At 45.1% G+C, this 18,555-nt stretch overlaps 1 protein-coding gene across 4 annotated transcripts; it reads left to right on the plus strand.

Annotated features, from left to right (window-relative positions):
- On the plus strand, nucleotides 678-17,379 carry UBE2V1 (ubiquitin conjugating enzyme E2 V1). 4 transcript variants are annotated; one of them, XM_021416324.1, is made up of 4 exons: nucleotides 678-697; nucleotides 11,911-12,059; nucleotides 15,088-15,213; nucleotides 15,597-17,379. In XM_021416324.1, the coding sequence occupies exons 2-4, from the start codon at nucleotides 12,015-12,017 to the stop codon at nucleotides 15,741-15,743; spliced, it is 318 nt and encodes a 105-aa protein (XP_021271999.1). In that variant the 5' UTR covers nucleotides 678-697; nucleotides 11,911-12,014; the 3' UTR covers nucleotides 15,744-17,379. The 4 variants fall into 4 exon arrangements, with proteins under 4 accessions (XP_021271999.1, XP_021271997.1, XP_021271998.1 ...); XM_021416322.1 differs by lacking the exon at nucleotides 678-697 and adding an exon at nucleotides 2,788-2,923; XM_021416323.1 differs by lacking the exon at nucleotides 678-697 and adding an exon at nucleotides 2,815-2,917.

Raw genomic sequence — 18,555 nt, forward strand, 5'->3', positions numbered from 1 at the left:
TAGCTTTGGTGGTAAAGAATACTTCAGTGAGCATTTAATTGAATATGAAGAAGAGGGAGGAGTACTCCTTTTATACTGCTATTGAGGAAAAACAGTTGTGTGATTTTGTGTTGCCCTTGTTGAAAAGGGCAGCTCTCGCCCAAGCTCTCCAACACCAGCCTTGGTGAAGAAGGCCATGTATAGGAACACACGGTGCTGGGGGGAGCAGCCAGCACCTGCCAGCTAGGGGAGGTTGTTGCAGGCTGTCAAGCTCTTTCTCAATTATTGCTACTTCTCTCCAGTCCGGGCATTTATGAAGCTTGATTCTGTGCCGAATCTGTTGGGTTAAAGTAGTTCCTAGAATAAGTAGCGATAGAACTAGTTCTAATTTCCAGGTACTGACTGTTGTGTATCACAGACTGATATGTGAATATAAATTTTTGTGGGAAGAATGGTAGGTTTCCCTGCTGGGCAAGGTGATGTGGTGATCGTTACTCTGAAACAGTTGAGTTAGATCCAGTAATATTCACAAGTTGTGGCTAAAACTTATTCTAAATTTCTTTGGTGTAACAGGTGTGACAGAAGTTGAAGTAAAACGTGATGAGTACTGCTGTGCTGGGGATGCAAACTATCATGTCCAGAACAAAGAACGCTTCTCCCTCTTCTCCCCTTCCAGTGTGCAAGTTCCTACAGTTCTAGGAGTGTAGAGTACAAAGCTGTGAGTACAAAGAGCAGTAACAGTTACTTCTCACATCTTGATGAAAATCTAAAGTCATGTCTCCTTCTGTTCTGAGGCTCCTGTGATCCATATTCTAACAGCTTTGTAGTCCTTGGTTTTCTCTCTATCCTGTCCTCCTCGTTTCCCTTCTGCTCAGCTCACTGGAGTTGAGTAAAGCAGCATCCTTAGCAGAGTGTTAATGAAAGCTGGCTTGGTTCTGGTCTTTCTGCTGGATTCCGGGAGCTCTTTCACCCATTTAAAGGAGTGGATGCTTCTGTCAAATCCATGTGGCAATTCTGGAGCAAAAAGCTACGTGGATCCTTCTCAACAGATGTAAATCTGGCTTAAGATGAATTTGCCTTAAGTTGATTAGGAACAGATTAGAGCTAAAACAGAACAAGCCCCTCTTAAACTCCAGTGAGGACCTGTACTTCAGTGTGGCTGACACTTGTAGAAGCTGCTTGGTTTCTCTCTGTCACTTCTCAGAAAGACGCAGACGGCCCTCTGCTCCCTGGAGCTCCGGGGCAGTGGCCAGGCTGATGGCCTCCCCAGCTTTGTGGCTGTCCCACTGTGCTGCTCATGGCACTGCAAGGACCGAGCAGGAGCAGATTCCTCATTTTTTGCATGTCTAGTGCTGCAAAGCAAACCTGCAAGAACAGCCGTTTGGGGCCTTGCCTACAAGGGGAAGCTTTGCCCTCTGCTGAAGTGTTGAACATTTCTGCATGGTTCTGCAGTTCCCAAAACAGCAGCAGGAGGTGCAGAACAGCCTCCAGCAGCAGCACCCTGGCAAAACACCGCCTTGATCCCTGCATGGAATGGGTCCAAAGTAGGAGGTTTGGACTGACACAGGGTGCCTGTACCTGTTGTCCCCTCCCGCAGCTGGTGCAGAGGGGAGGGAGCTACAGCAGTGGGGTTGCACTGAGCAACCACCTTGCCCCAGAACTGCAGCAGTTCCAGCGGGAGCACCTGGCATCTGCACCCTCAGCTCCAGGTCAGGTTTGCTGAGCTCTCGTGCCACCTAGCTACTGCCCTGTTTGCTTCCTCTGCTGCTCTCAGCCATGTCTGAAATGCAGTGTTAGGATTAAATTGTAGTCTAACCAGCAAGACTGGTGTTGCTATTTTTAAAGTAGCATCAATGAATGACTGGTAGAAACAGTACCATGGCTGTTTGCTGCTAAAAGCTGTGCACTTTTAAGTTGATATAACTGGCTTGAATGACAGAGCCATGAGCCTCTAAATCTTTTACTTCATAATAATTTCTGTGAAATTTCCGTATGATGTTTCAGGACAAAATTTTGGGAATACGTAGTGCAAGACAAAGCAGAATTCATTTCCTTCCAGGTTTTTTTGTTCTTAGTGTACTGGCTGTAGAGACGCAAGGGAAAAAGGGTGCTGATGAAGCACAGCACTGTAGGTCGTCCTGCTGTCTCGTCTCATCTGGGCACGCCTTTTCCAGATTCCATATCTGGATAGTCCCAACCTTCAGGAGCGCAGCGGGGACATCCGTCTGTGCTGTGTCTTTCCCCTGCGGAAGGGAGGGCTCCGACCATGCGTTTAAGCACTGCTTGCTGCTTGGCTGGTCATCTTGGCTGTGGTCACTACAGGGTCTGCATGGAGTATGCACAGCAGCATGGCACCGTCTGCTCCTGCAGCACAGATTGTTGTCAGTGTTTCATGGTGACAAGAACAGGACAGCAAATGAAATGACTGTGTTAATTTTCCTTAGCTGAAGACGTAGTAGGAAGAGGTTTGGGAAGCAAATACATAAACAACACCAGATTATTACCAAGTGACTGTGGATAATTTGAGAGCATTAGGAGCTAAATGCTGCTTGTCTTCTGGCCATAATGATTGTGGTTTGGCAGTTATTAATCGCATTGGAGTTTTATAGGATGTTAAACGCTTGAAAGTGTGCCCGAACTTCAGGCGTCCCTGGAAGAGCTAGGGCTCTGCTTTCCCCGAGACAAGCCGGCTGCCGAGCTGGGGGTTGCAAAAACAGCTCGGGCAGCCCCTGCCAAATAGAAAGCGCGGTTAAGCTCGTGTGTGCGCGCCCGCGCGACTCATCCCGGGAAGCGTCCCCCGTGCACCAGAGAGCTGTCCGCCGTCGCCTCGCCTTTAGTGCGCCCGCCCGCACCGCGAGGCCTCACTTCCCGCGTTGCGTTGACGCGGCGGTAGGGGGTGGGGCTCGGCGGCAGCGGCGCAAGATGGCGGCCACCACGGGTGCGGGTGAGCGGAGAGCGGGCGGCGGGCCGGGCCGGGCCGGGGGGCGCCGGGCGGGGCCGCCCCTCGGCGCGGGGCAGCAGGCGGCGGGGCCGAGCCGGAAGGCGGCCGATAGAGGGGCGAGGGCTGCGGCGAAGGGAAAGGAGGAAGGGGGCGGCAGCGGGGGCTGGGCCGAGGGGCGCGGTGCGGTGCCCGGCCAGGGGGCGGCGGGGCCGGGCTCGTCTCCTTCCCCTTCACCGCGGCCTCCCCGGGGTTGCGAGGCCTCGCGGCGGAGGCCCGGCTGGGTGGGCCGGGGGCCGAGGGTTGCGGCTGGGAGTGACTCGGTGGAGGGAGCTGCAGAGGCCCCGCTGAGCCCAGGCCGCTACCGGCCGCCCCCAGCCCGCAGTGAGTCCCGGCCCCGCCGCAGTGCTCCGGGGCTGCGGGCAGAACGCGGCACTCTCGCGGCGGTGGTCGGGGGGTTAGGGCCCCAGCGTGCTGCTTCCGAAGGGCTCAGAAAGTTGAATGCTGATTTCCTGCCTCGTTCTGCACCTGCTATGAATGGTTAAACGGCCCCCGTCTCGTTATCGTTTACGCATTTAACTAAATAGCAGTAACCGGACCTCGATGTATCTTTTCTCTTCTGGCTAACCTCTGCAGACCAAATAATGCAGTTTCATTCCTGTTTGCCAATCTCGTCCACCTGCTCTCATAAACAGTGTCCAGTGTGCCCTAGCAGTCCAAGGGCTGCGCCGTGAGGTACAGCGGAAATATCCAGAGGCACTTTTCTTACAGATAGGTTTCTGCTGGTGGCTTTCTAGCCTTCAAGAATAAATGTCACAGTGCAGGTAATTCCTAGTGACCAAGTTCATAACAAGGTTATGTATTTGGAAGCAGGTGGCTGTGAGCTGTGGAGCACCTGTTTAAAGCGCATGGGCAGGGCACATTTCCAATATCACATTATCTCACTTCTTCGCTCTTATAATCCTATCAGTCTGCTGACTTTCCATTTCACATGTGGCTGGAAGAGCAAGGCCAGTAGTTGTTGCTTTTAAGCCAGTGCAGCTTCATGAGTTATTGCCTGGGTGATCATGGAGGGGGGAGGGTGGATGGAGATCCAAGCTGCAGAGATCGAGTCTGGAGCCGGTCCCGTGCAGCTCCTCTGTGCCTTTGGGATGAGCTGTAGGTAGCCACTGTCCATCAGCTGCACTGTGCCTTTGGGTTGCTGTGTTATCTCACATCCTCCTGAGAGTGTCCCTGGCTTGCAGTGTTGGAAGCAATACAGAGCCAGGGAGATGGTGAGCAGGTGCTCAGCTCCTTGCCTCTAAAACATGAGCATCAGACGAGCACTGCGCTTAGCTGCTCTAGAGGTCCTGTTTGTTTAGGTGCTGCTGGCAAGAGGAAATAGTGCAAAACAGTATGTGTCAAAAAAAGCGTGCTGCAGAAACACTGAACTTCTGCAGTAAGCCCCATGGTTGGGATTGAGGAACCTTTGCATACAGACCAATGGCTTGCACTGATGTGGGCCTCGGAGCTTTGTCCAGCTGTGAATCCCAGACTGCCCTACCACCAGCCTGCTTTGTCTGGGTGCACCAGTAAGGTGCAGCTGGAGATTGTCCTTTCTGAAAAAGAGAGCAACGTAGTGTCCAGTTCCTGGCAGCAGCGGTAGTACTACAATGCAGGTCATGGTTCTTCCTCACCAGTGCGCTGAGGGCATTGGTAACACAGAGCCGGGAAGTGACACCTCCTTGTTCTGCACTGTGCCTGATTCACTGTGGGGCTGCATGCAGGCATCACGATGTCTTCACTCATTTGAAGAACAGGTTTTGCAAACACTTGTTTCATGGCATCTAAATGCATTCATATTTTTTTACAAAGCACTTGAGATGTTTGATACCCGAAGTTTATAGTTCAATGAAAGAGCTTAAGTAGAGGTTGAGGATGAAAAGTATTCAGTCGTTCTTTGAAAGCAGCTACTGGTCCAGAGGAAGGAATGACAAATTATGACACTATAAATTTAAAGAAAAAAAGAAAAAAAGTCAGGGCTGATCTTGGGAATTAGACAAGTAAACCTTGTATTTTTATTTACTAAGCCAGTAAGAATAATTAAAAGGGAAAAAAAAATGTGAAGATGTAAGGCTCATCAGTATTGTTTATACAGAGAATTCTGCATTGCCAATGATAATTTTTCTCCTTTCTCTTTTCCTCAGAGTTAATATATGAATAAAGAGTTGGATTTAGTCGTTCTGATAAGGTTTCACAGGAGACCACAGCACCCGAGCAGTAAGTGCCTGCCTAGCTCTCAGGCTGCGTGCTGCGCAGCTTGGCTCCATTGGCTCAGGGAGCAGGCACGGTGCAGCCGAGCCCCTAGAGCTGCTACAGGTGGGTACCTGTGCGTGTACTGCCACAGCTTGCTCCTGCTCCAGTGTTGCCGTGGAAGGACAGTTATTATAAGGGGTCAGAACCTGGCCTTGTTGGCCTATGAAATCCTGTTTTTCCAACTTTTATCATGAGAAAAAGTGTAATGACCTCATTTAATGCACCATTCTCTTGTAGGTCTGTTGCAGGGCTGTGGTAGACACTGTGTTTACCAACAGCCCAGAGGAACAGAGTAGTAACACAGTTTGCCCAGATATAAGTTACTCAAAGTCAGAGGAATGTGGAGAACCTCTGAAGGACAGGACAAATCATTTGGTGAATGGGCGTGGTAGCGGTAATCTGTGTGGTTAATATTGCTAGGAAAGGAAAGGACAGACTGGTTTTAGTATAGTGTATTAAAAACTTCTGTTTGTAATTGTTGGGGGACCCATAAAATCCCCGTGAACACATATGCTGGTGAAAAGTTGAACAGCCATTAGGATGCAGAAGAAACTGCTCACTGAAGGGTATGGGAGCCTTTGCGTGCGTACTGCACACAATATTCAGTGTCATCCCAACTAAATATTGCCAGCCACCAAGTGCCTTCTAAGTCTGTCAGTGAAATACCTGTAGGAAGGAAAAAGAAATGAAAGAGAAACTGGAAAGGTAAATTGTGCATTCTTAAATAAGATGGAATATAAAAGCACTTGAAGTAGCAGGTGCTGAAGAAGTTGGTGGCAGAGCTTCTTTGTGTCATGCAAGGGTAGAGTGAGAAACAAAGGTAAATAGTTCAGAAATCTTACAATAAGACAGCTGAATCTTTTTGTATGTAACGGTATGGTTATATAATGTATTGGAAGAATGGCATTCTGGCTGAAAACTTAAAGTAATTCATTAACCATGTAGCTAGGCTGGAATCGCTGTTGAGTCCTGTGAGGTGTGCTGAGGTGTCAGCATGCCTTCAGCAGGGCAAGGTGCACTGACAGGGTTCCCAGCTGTGGGATGGCTGCACCCTGCCCCAGCCCTGCAGCGGCCCTGGGATGCTGGTACCCGGTGGAGATGCTCTGCAGCCACAGCCCCTTGGTCTGTGCTTGGTGTGTGGTTTTCAGAGCTTAGCTTAACTCAGGACATCTGCCTGTGCACTCAGCCGTTGGGGACTGGTGGGAACGTGGTGCTTTGTGGCAGAAGCAGCAGCTGATGGGGAGCCTCCAGCTCATGGCTGGTAACATTGGTTTCTTTTCATGAGAGAAGTGTTTTCTCTGATGAGATTTATTGTACAGATTTTGTCCAGGACATGACTTCAGGATGGCTTCTCTAGAGCACTTTCTAGCTGAGCTGGTAACATTCTGCTTTTCAGCTCCAGTACAAATGATGGAGTGTGTCCCATCCTCCAGCGGGCAGGCTGTTGGGCTTCAGCCATGTGCAGACACCAGCCTGCCTCAGGCATCCTAAAGCCCTGACATTAAGTAATGTGCTTCCAGCATTGAAGGACAGAGTCAGGCTCTAGCTTCTACACAGCTGAAAATACTGAATTATTTCAAGTGCTCAAGAAGTTATTCTGAATCTAGCAAGCTATTTCGGTACCTGTCTGCAGTATCAAGGAGGAAGTGACTGTAAAGTAGGTGCAGGCAATCAAAGGTTCCTGTGTCCTGAAAGTTTCTGTGACAATTGCTGAAAGCCTTTTGCTGTCTTAAATATTGCCTCACTTCAAAAGCTTTATATACCTTTTTGACAAGGAACTATTTATTTATTTTTTACACTCATAGTACTGTAAGGATAAGCTGTCAAATTTCCAGATAGCTGCAGTCTGCAGAGAGGTGAGGATTACATTGGAAAAGGTGTATTAAAGGATGAATAGCAAATGCACAAAAGTAAGCAGCAGAAAGAGTTTTAATGTATGTGGGCAACAAGGGCAGTTAAAGTTAATGGATTTTGGTTCCCTTGAATTAGTGTAGGTGAGGAACTGGTACAGAAAATTAAAATAGTCTTGAAAGGGTAGGATTTGGGGTTTCCTGTTATCCACGAGAGTGTAAAGAAACCTGTAGCAATTGTTTTAAGAGCCCCTGCTAGTTGTCTTACTTTCATCTGGGATGGAATTGTTCCCTTCAGAGTGTCTGGTATTTTGCCATGTTTTGGTTCTAGGAGAACAATGTTGATAAGACAAAGATGTTGATAGTTGCTGCTAAGCAGTGCTGTACAGAGCCAAGGCCGTTCTCAGTGAAGGGCCCAAGGAGCTGGGAGGGAACAGAATTAGGACAGCTGACCTCTACCTGCCAAAGGGATATTCCATACCATATAACATCATGCAGGAGGAGTTTAGAAGGGGGTGGGAGTTCATCTCGCTCTCTTCTGCTGCTTGCGGGGGCTAGCTGGGCATCGGTTGAGGAGTGGTGAGCAATTGTTTGTGCATCACTCGTTATGTTCATATATGTATATATATTTGTCATAAATATTATCTTTTTCTCTATCTTAGTAAATCGTTTTATCTCAACCCACAAGTTCCACTGCATTTTCTCCTAATTTTCTCCCCCATCCCACTGGGGTTGGGGGAGGTGAGCAAACGACTGTCTGGTACTTAGCTATCAGCTGGGTTAAACCACAGTACTAGTGAAGAGCATTTTCAGTGCTCTTTGATAAGCTGTTTTCTATGAAATATTTGTGCTTTAATCCTCAAGATTTCATTGTAGAAAGGAAAGAGAGATTTACTGACATTTTTGTGAGGTCTTTATTTTGTTTGGCTCACACTGATGTGGAGGATTCAGGAGAAGCACCCGCTCTCAGATGCATTGCCCACTTCATTTCCCTGCTCTCCCTGTGCTATTTGCACTGTGATACAGTTTCTGAATTTGATATTGCTCTATAGCCAGGAAAATTAAAATATTAAAAAGCAGAGTCTGTCAGCAGATGTTGTTTTTAACATTAAAGACATACTGTGTATTTCATAAGAATGTAAATTTAAGATGAGAAAACCTCAGAGTGGTAAATCATTTTAAAAATGATTGTAAGATGCATGAATTTCTGTGTCTGCATCCTTAGTGGTGCAGGGTCAGAAAGTGAATCTGAGAGTGCTTAAAAGGCATTAAAAACCCAAGCTGTCTTCCAGGAATAATTCTGTTTCCCTGGTGCAGAATTGCAGTGGGTTCTGGTGGCCGCAGGGTCCCAGTGTAACTGAGCTGGCCCAGCCCATGGTTTGCAGTCCAGCAAACAGCCTTGGTGCCAGATGCTCATTGGTGCCCATCCATGCAGCAGCACTGAACGTTTTGGAAACAAAAGGTCCTGATTCTATTTGAAGGCTGAAGAGGACGTCACCTAAAACCTAGCAGCTCCTTAACTGCAACTTTGAGTTCAGTAAAATTCATGTCTTGACTTTCTGCAAAACTTCACCTGTGATTCAGTTTTATTCTCAAATTTCCTGTAAAAATATTTCATGAACCAGTTAATGAATTTGTCTGGGTTTGAGGCTTCATGTATGCAAATTTACTAAAAATGAACTTCTGTAGAGGCTGTACAAACTCGTGTGATTTGAGAGTTTACCTTACTCATGCAGTTATATGGCTCAGCTTTCATAGGTTTGTTCCTGTGAATGAAAATAAATACCTGCTTCTGCTCTGTAATGCTTCGTCAGTTACATTTCTGGGAGCATGTCTGCAAGATCGGGCAAGCTGCGAGTGAAGCCATTATCTGGGTGGAATTGTGTGTTTATGCCATAAATGCTCCTGCTATATGGGGGTCTTCTTGAGCCACAGCAAACGCTTGTTAAAAATGCGTAGCTGGAAGTATTTTGTGTTAATTTTTAATTACCTCTGACTTTACTGAGGTTTTTGTGTGTCAAACAAAGGACTCTCAGAAAAACAGGTTGGTTTGGGAACTGCCTGGGAGATCTCCACTGCTGCGCTGTGAAGTGATGGAAGGTGATGGGGTAGAAGAGGGCATCCCCTGGCACAACCTGTTCTGCCTTGCAAACAGTGGGGGTGCATGGAATGATTCATATTGCTTTCCAGGAGTTCTGCTGGACAAAAGCACAATGGTATGTTTGCATACAGCCAATGATGATAATCTTGGGCAGGTGCCTCTGCGTGTCCCAGGCCATCGCTTTCAGCTTTGTGCATCCTCCTGGGCTGACCAGCATGCTGCATCTGAACCGTTCCTCTGCCTTGCGTAAGGACAGGTCATTTGGAAATAAGCTAATGCTCCTGCAGTGCTCACTGGCAAGCAGTTGCTGTGGAATCAATAACCATTTCTGTTCACTTTTCCTGTGTGATTGGAGCCAGCGTTAGATGGAAGCAGCGAGCACTCTGCAGACCTCAGACCTGTCAGGGACCTCAGAGATGCTGTCTGCGTTGGGTGGCTGTGATTCAGACAGAATCAGACGTGCTGCATCTGAGCAGCCGTGTCCTGGGGGAGCCTTGAGGTCAAGCCGCTTTCTGTCCCTGTAACATTGCAAAGCCAGACCTAGCTGTGCTTAGCAGTAAAGCTTCCCATTGGTCTGATTATGGCCTCACTGGAGGACGGAATTTTTAATTACACAATCACCTAATTTTCTTCATGCAGAATTCCTGCCTCTTTCAGTGAGCAGTGTGCTTGGTGCTCAGAGGAGGGGCAGGTAGGCAGTATCTGTGGTTTTCTTCTTTGATGGATGGCCTGTGTCTGCTTTCCTTAAAGCATGTGGTGCTGCCGCCATGGTATTGATTCCTCTTTGGTTGTCATTTTGGTCTCACTCGGCCGCAGTAAGTTTCCTTCACACCACTGGTGAATATGAGGTGGTGTTAGCAAGCACTGACAGAGAGAGGCTCAGATCACAGTTCTTGGTGTGCATCGCAGTCATGTTGACCAGAGGAATGTGGTTTGGTGGCATGATATGCTCAGTGAAGGTCCTGCAGAGCAGCAGCACATGCAGGTGGTGATGGCACCTGTCCTTGTGGATGCCATTAGGATGGGATGCCTGATCTGCCTAAACCAGTTGTGAGGAGCACACTTGGAGCTTCCCATGCTGAAGGCCCACAGGCTGCATCATAATTCGGAGGTTGTGTGCCAGGGAGATGGCAGCCATCTCCAGGAGGTGCTGTTCTGCTCAGGGTTTGGGATCAGCCTCATGGTGATGGCTTCACAGCCGCACTGACTCATTTCCTTTCACAGCCAAAGGTTCGTGTTTCTCAGCAGTCACGGTCACAGCATGATCTGGCTGATGGTTAGTGATGTGGATCTGGCCTGGAGCTGCATTGCACTGTGCCTTGCAGCCCCTCCTGCATTTGGTGCTGCTCTGGTGGGACTGTTGGATACCTCTTAGCTGGCTCTAGGCTCCTCTCTGTGTCCTCACTGCAGCTGTGTCACTGAATCCCATTTCCCCAGAATATTCTTGAACTCGATTATTGGAGGTGAGGTACCAAACTGGCCAGCAAACTAATTCCTTCAGTAATTTGCTTTTTTTCTAGTGAATGAAATTGTGGCAACTATAATTCTGGAGCAAGAGTAACTTTGACATTTAGTTTCTGTAGGTCATTAATATACTTGGAAGGGATTTTAAGAAAACATGAACCACAAGACTTTAAGCACCACTGCATTTTACATTTACAGCCTTAGGCCCTCTGCCTATGGCTGCCCATGTTTTCAGGGAGCTCTGGAGCGGTTCTCAGAGCTCTTTCTTGGTTTCTTTCTAATGTCCTCTGCATGCAACGTGCTGTGAATGCTGGATGAGGTGGCTTCTTAGGAGAGGTCCACTGGGTTCGCTTTGGATGCTTCAAGGCGAGTTGCTTGTTCTTGTGCTGCCATGCTACATCAGTGGTAATGAAGAGCATTCTTTAGGATTTTCCACTATTACACTTTGGTGCATAGTTCATTTTGGATTATTGAGGTGAAAAAATAATCCAAATCCCGACTTTTTTGTATGTCAGGTGTAAATAACTCCATCGAATGGATCCTGGCAATAATTTTGTTTCTGCTGGAAAGACGTGTGCTCCACATGGGTATCTGAGGGGGAAGCAGCGGCCTGGAGTGTGTGTCTGTTTTGTGGTGGGTGAGGTATGGGCACTCCGAGGAGGAGCAAATAATGAAGTCCCACGTGGCCTGGGATCAAAGTCCTTCACCACAGACGCAGCGCGTGACCTCAAGTGTCTCACTGAGATCTTGTGCCATTGTTTTCCATTAATGTAGTGAGGATAAGAAAATTTCCCTGTTTTACCGTGTATGTTTTGAGGAATAATGTGGTAGCAATTCAGAAGTGCTGAAATTCTGTGGTGGGAAGAGGTCAGAAGTACTAAGGACAGCGTTGCTACTGACGAAGCCCACTGAAATTAACTTCAGATTAACCTATTAACATTGTGAAAGTGTTCTAGTTGATTTGAGTGATATTTTTAAAAGTTGTGAGAGACTTGACACCATGAAGGATTTGACTATGCTCATTTTGTAGAATCTGGCACGTGTTTATGCTATAGATCTGATAAACAAGTGCTAATAGAGCTCTGTAATACTGTTTGTATCTCTGAGTGGATGGAGAGGTTTCCTTTTCTTTTGCTGCCTGCCCTGACAGCTGGCCTGTCCAACTTTGGGCATATTTGGTATCACTTGAAAACTCCATGCTAAATACAAGGCTATCTTTACACTGTTGAGAAACGGTGGTATTTTTAAGTTTTTACTTAAAGTACTGTTCTGATTGTTTTTAGGAGTAAAAGTTCCTCGTAATTTTCGTCTGTTGGAAGAACTTGAAGAAGGTCAAAAAGGAGTAGGTGATGGAACAGTTAGCTGGGGCCTTGAAGATGATGAAGATATGACACTCACAAGATGGACAGGAATGATTATTGGGCCCCCAAGAGTAAGCATCCACTTAAATATTAAAATACCATTGTTACTTCTTTTTTTCTTCTTCTTTTCCTTCTCTTAATCTAAGCACTGAAATAGAAAACAAACAAAACAAAAATGAGTGGCAAAACACTTCAGTAAGTGACTTATGTTGAAAGATCAACTTAGGTATTCTAACAGGTTTCATGTATCTCTGTGTCTTTTTGCTTATGATCTGGAATACTTTTAGTATCTGTCTCTGGTTAGTTCTGTCACGTCTGCTTTGTATTTACAGATTCATTAAGACTTAACTTTTGAGATTCCAGGGTTCTAGTATCCTGTGCTCTCGAATACAGTAAGGTTTAAAATCCTTCAGCTGGTGGGATTACATATGGAGCTGATCTAGGTAAAACGTGGATGTCCTGTCAGTACTACTAGGCTTTCTGCTGTTTCCTCTTGAGTTTACAGGTTTGTTCTGATTGCAGAAATACTGAAATGCTCTTTTACAGTTTCAGCTAACTCAGGAAAGTTGAGTTTTAATGAATTCAGTTACTCTTTTGAATGTTCTCTCCTGAAGTAGGTTCTTGTAATGCTATCATAGTCTTTGTGATAGCACTGATGTGTATTCTCTGTCTTCTTTCTCTCCCAAAACCTTATTCAACTGAGGGTCTGTGGCAGTAAATATTAGAACTTGATTGTGCACTATATGTGTGCATGTATTCTAAAAACAGAAGGTGTCTGTTGCCCTTAGTTTTGCTATGTGTCTCTGTTTAGTTTCCTTGTTATCCCTGCCATGAAGTGCAGGCAGGTAATTCTCCTTTCTGCAGTAGTCTGTGTTGTCCTCTGTGTCTGGCTTTAGAATCACTTCTAAAAAATTCCAGTGCTATGGATTTGGAAACCTTTACAATCCTTCAGTCGTGCTACCTCCTGATGTGTTTCTGTTTTGTCAGTTACCTTTTCTGACTCAAGATGATGTTGTGCAAGAATTAATAACAATTTACACATGCAGTATTTTCTATCTCATCCAGAAGTGTTCTTCTCTTTTTGCCATTGCTAACATCTCCCCATATATGATCGTTTCATTCATTTATGATATGCCCAAATTGTTTCCCAGAATGACATTTAATTTTAGAACATTAGGAGAGCTTTAATGAGCCTACATTGGGATTGTCAGGAAGGCTCACTGTGTGCCTACACATTATGCAAAATGTAAGCAACCTTGAAATCTAATTTAGAAATTTAAATAGAAACTGAAATGTGCAAATAGGCATATGTTGACTTGTCAGCAATGATAGAAATCTGTAGCTCACGTCATACTGCTAACCAAGGCTAGAGGACTACCACAAAAGAATTATTCAGCTATGCCTCTTTTGTCTTTCTGGCACACTTATGAATACAGATATATATTTTTTTTCCATTCTTGAGTTGAGGTAATTGTTTGAAAGCCACAGGCTGCAGGAAGGGAGATTCTGGGAACTTTCAGACATTCTTATTTGCGAGGAGATTCCTCTGCTTTTAGGTCTGTTCATATGCAGTCCTGTTATTACCTTTTTTTTTTTTTTTTAAGTAGATGTGAGAAATATTGGCTTTGAAAAAAAAAAAAAATCAAAAAATCCTGTTTTCTTCTGTGTAGAAAACAATTGTGCTTGTGGCTGGTGGAGGAATCTGATGCTAGGCATCCTGTAGGGAAAAATGAGCTGCTGTGCTGAGCTGGGTCCACGCTGCTGCTCTGGAGTGTCCCTGCTGCCATACATGGAAGCATACTGCTGCTTCCCAGGCTCGGTTTTGCAACCAGTCATTCCTCTTGCTTATACAAGCTATTTAATAACAGTGATGCTGTCAGAACTTTGTCTGCACCTATCTTATACTGGCTGTAGACATGTGCATGGTGAAGACTTTCTGTTCACTAGTCTTAATGTGATGCAGTTATATGCATGGACCCTGAAAGTCTGCACAGACTTCGATGTGTTAATTGCTCTCTGCACAGAGCTCTCTTGGATTCTGTCTGGAGACTGGGGCAGTCCAGGCTGAGCCAGGTGACTGTCCCCCGTGCTCTGGAACAATGTTGATGCTGTTTGGGATCAGGATGTACAAGGGCTGCTCCAAAAGTAATGCCTCCTAGTTTGTGATGTTGCAGCTGGCAGCAGAGGGGCAGTCTGACAGAATGGTGTCTGACATGGAAGTGTGTATAGAGTGAAGGGGTGGAATCGAATTCCTCCATGCAGAAAAAATGATACTCACTGACATTCAGCGATGACTACTGAATGTTTGTGGAGACCAAACAGTGGATGTCAGTACAGTCATGGTGGTGCCTTTCAGCACTGTCAACAGCAACGTGAAGAACAAGCCATGTTCCAGATGGCCTTGCACAGCTGTCATGCCACAAAATGAAGAGTGCCTTGATCAGCTCATCTGCACGAATCAGCTAATGGTGGGGACTATGTTGAAAATCAGTGTTTTGTAGCTGAGAATTTGCTCTATCAAATAATGTTATTGTGCTCTATGTATCTGTTGTAGTTTCCATGGAAATAAATAGGAGGCATTACTTTCAGAACAACCTGTGTACTTTGACATGTACTAGATTTTGGAGCATTCACCTTTTAGAGAGATCTTGCACTGGTTTGACCATTGACCAAATGTTTTTAAGTGCAGCTCTAGGACTGGCTGACTTCAGATAGTTGCCTACACTAAAGCCATAGTTTTAATTTCAAGATCACGTCTGTGATGAGTGAATTGATAAACAACAGAACTGCTTTATAAAGATTGGTTTAAAAGTAGATATCTAAACTATATGGTGATTAAGAAAAATCATTTCACATAGTGAACAGCAAGCAATGCCAACTTCATTCTTCATGTGAAAATTCAATGTGTGCTTAAGAAAACAGCAGCATTTAATACTCTAAACATTGTAAAATGAACCCAAAACGGTAGCCAGCGTAGTATGCAAGTGGCTGCCCTTCTGTTTAGTGGTTTGGGTCCCTGAAGTAACCACTGTTTTAACCAAGCGACTGTTGAACTGCCTGATATAATTGTTCCCCCTTCCCGCTTTTTTTTCCCTTCAGACAATTTATGAAAACAGAATATACAGCCTTAAAGTAGAATGTGGGCCTAAGTATCCAGAAGCACCTCCATTTGTAAGATTTGTAACAAAAATTAATATGAATGGAGTAAATAGTTCTAATGGAGTGGTAAGTTGTTGTTTTTTATTATTTTACATGTCTTTCCCATGCAGCTTCAAATGAATGCTTTATATTTGCAGTTTGCTTTAATACCTTTTGTTTACTCGTACCATTTCTCAGAGTAGAAGGAAAGAGGGGAGTAGGAGGGAACTGTACAAACTGAGTGAATTTTGGAATCAAAATGTGGAATTGACTTTTCTTGTACATTTGCAGCTTGAAAATAGTTATGCATGGATTTATTACACTTTCAGGAAAGCCGCTTGCTTGCTTTTGCATTCTTTTGTTTCTTCCACTCAGACTTCTTAAAAGATCTTTGGCTGGAGGGTGTATGTGGGAGTTATCTGTATCGATAGTACTGATTCTGACAGAAGTGGTGTTTTTGTCTGTTCTAGGTGGACCCCAGAGCCATATCAGTCCTAGCAAAATGGCAGAATTCTTTTAGTATCAAAGTTGTTCTGCAAGAGCTTCGGCGTCTAATGATGTCTAAAGAAAATATGAAACTTCCTCAGCCACCTGAAGGACAATGTTACAGCAATTAATTAAAAAAAGAATCATGCCCCTTTATTCAATTTAAGCTGTCTTCATTTTCCACAGTAGTAAATTTTCTAGATGCATCTTGTAGACCTCAAAATACTGGAAAGGAAGTTCCCATTCAAAGCAGATTTTTCTTGAGATACTGTAAATGATACTAATTTTTTCATTTGAAATATAAGTTGTGCTATAACAAATAATCCTGTTGTGTAACCACTGTCCACATAGCTGAACTTCTGGTATCAGGAAAAGTTGATTTAAATTTATTACTGTCAAGACCAGTGTGGCACATCTAACTTAACTGTGAAGCATACGTCCCACAATCACCTTGCTGTGTGTCTGGCCTGGGTTGTTTTGTTGTTTATTTCCTTTTTCTGTCTTTTGCAATAGAGTTGAAGCTCAGGGCTGTTTATTAGAATAGACACAAAGGTTTTTGCTTCCAGTACTACACTGGGCTTTATGGACTACTAATGGGGATGTGTGCTAACCTCCGTCATCCCTCCCTTTGTGCTATCTCTAGTAAAGGCTGAATGTGACTGTGGTCATTTTTGGTTTTGTATATTTTTAAATGCCCTGGTAATCTGGGGCAGGCTTTCCTCCTTCCCTCTGGCCAAGGCATAGATTGTATTTCTCTTCCTGATCCCCTCACTGGTAACATGGGCATTGGGTGAGGGATTCAGGGTTCTTTTAATCTCTTCCCTCTTCCCCTCTTTTTAGTGGGGATGCTGCTTTCTTTTTGCCCCTCTTTGTGTCTCTTCTCACCCCTGGATGGCAGGGGTAAGCACTGGGGCAATAACTTGACCTATTCCCTCCTGCTTATTGTTTTGGTTTTGCAACAAATTTAGTCTTCACCAGCCTGGGAATCAAGAGTATCTGTTCTGCTCGCAAATGTGGATTTTCCCTGCCCCTCTGGCACTGCTGCCATGCCACCAAGCTGGCTGCGGCTGATGTTGTTAGATAGGCTTTTGACATGGTGAAAAGAGCAGTAATTTACCAGGATGGCCAAAATCTGCTGCTGCCAGACTGTAGTGGGAAGCTCTGCGCATAGGTTCAAAACACGCACTCCAATAGCTGTATTTTTGGTGCTTTGGATTGACCCAGGAACATTGATTAATGAAGTGCAGCACCTAGTTTGGCCCTTCTAAAGATCTGACAGACAAATTGAGTCAGTGTCGATTCTATTAGGATCCTCTAAGTCTTGGAAGAGAAAACCCCTCGTTGAAGATTGTGGCGAAGTGGTGCATACAGCAGAGTAAGGACCTGTATTGGCTTTGCATCCTGGCAAATCGCTGCCTTTTCTGTTCTACTCTTTTGGACCACTAACTGCTGCAATGTGGATGCAAGCTTACATACAACCAACCTAGTGTGTCTGAAATTTTATGAAAAAAAGCAAGTGTTTGTGTAAAAAAAAAAAAAAAAAAAAAAAAAAAATTAAAAATAAAAATAAAAATACATTTTAAAGCAGCAGCTATCAAGTCAATGAACAATGATGTTTCCATTAACTCTTTTGAGGAAAATATTAGTTGTAAGGATTTAACATCCTCTGTAATTAAAGTTTAACATAACAGTATTCCATAAGCAGCCTTTTTATTGTATCAGACCATTGCCTGATTTTAATATAATAAAAAGTGTGCATTAATATTAGAAGGCTTTAATTGTATTTATGTTTAGATTTTGATCCCCTATGGAATTTTTGATTTGTTGGAAGTATCTTCCTACAGATCGCACTTAGTTAACAGTATGGAAACTGGTGGTGAAAGGCAATTGTCTTTATCCAGCTGCTGCTGCTCCTGTGCCAAGGAGAAGCTTTAATTTAGCCCTCAGACAGACCTGCGTAGAACTGTCAGTTGGTAATGCCTCGTGGTGCCAAGAGGTGCTGCTGGAAGTGCCGGTACTGCGCTGAGCTTTGTGTGCCCTGATCCCAAGGAGATCAAATCCACGTGTGGTTGCATGCAGCATTGTCAAGTTAACGGAGAACTTCACAACCTGAAATTTTACCTGATTCTTCTCAAGTAGTGAACTGTGAAAAACAGACCTCTGTAAATCTGTTGAAAGATGGAGCTGCACAGTTTTGGCTTTTTTTGGGTGCAGAGTGTCTCCACTTACGAAGATTGCTGGAAGGTCCTAGTTGTGCATTCACTTCAGTATTGTGATGAAACGTGTGGATTTCTGGGTGTGGGGATGGAAAAGGCAATGAGCTGTACATGTGAAACTTCTGCTATCTTCTAGTCTTTGGCTGTAGCTCAGAGGGCATCTGTGAAGACGAGGAGACTAGTGCTGTGTCAGCATTGTGTGTGTGTTTGAAGTACCTCGGTATCTGAAGATGTTAAATGGGCACTGGGATAATGCTTGGTCATTGCAGAGTGGTTCTTGAATGGCTCTGTTTTACTCAGCCGCTGTGAGAATGCCCATGTGCTGCTCAGGAGGGTGTGGTTGGTGCATGTATGGCGCTTCCCCCAGTCTTCAGACTGCAAGTACTGGTTTGAAAACTCTGAAACCATCAGATTTGCATTGCAAGTTGCACACGTTGGTGTGTTCCGCTTTGACCTGAGCCACGCTTCGTTCGTTGGGATCTGTGCTAGCCAGAGTCCTTGTGATACAATGTTGGGGGACGCTTTAAAGAAAAAAGTGGCTCCCGTTCATTGTCGTATCTAGGAAGTGCACTCTGGAACACTTTGGTGCTCCAGTGCACTGGTATTCCACTCTAAGTAGGAGCAGCATGGAAAAATAACGCACTAAGACTCAGCCGCCATTGAGTGTACGTGCTGTGGCTGTCAGGTGTGCGTGACCTCAGAGCTCCGTGGTGGCAGAGACCGGTCA

The sequence above is a fragment of the Numida meleagris genome, chromosome 19 (assembly GCF_002078875.1).
Source record: "Numida meleagris isolate 19003 breed g44 Domestic line chromosome 19, NumMel1.0, whole genome shotgun sequence".
NCBI classification, from domain to species: domain Eukaryota; kingdom Metazoa; phylum Chordata; class Aves; order Galliformes; family Numididae; genus Numida; species Numida meleagris.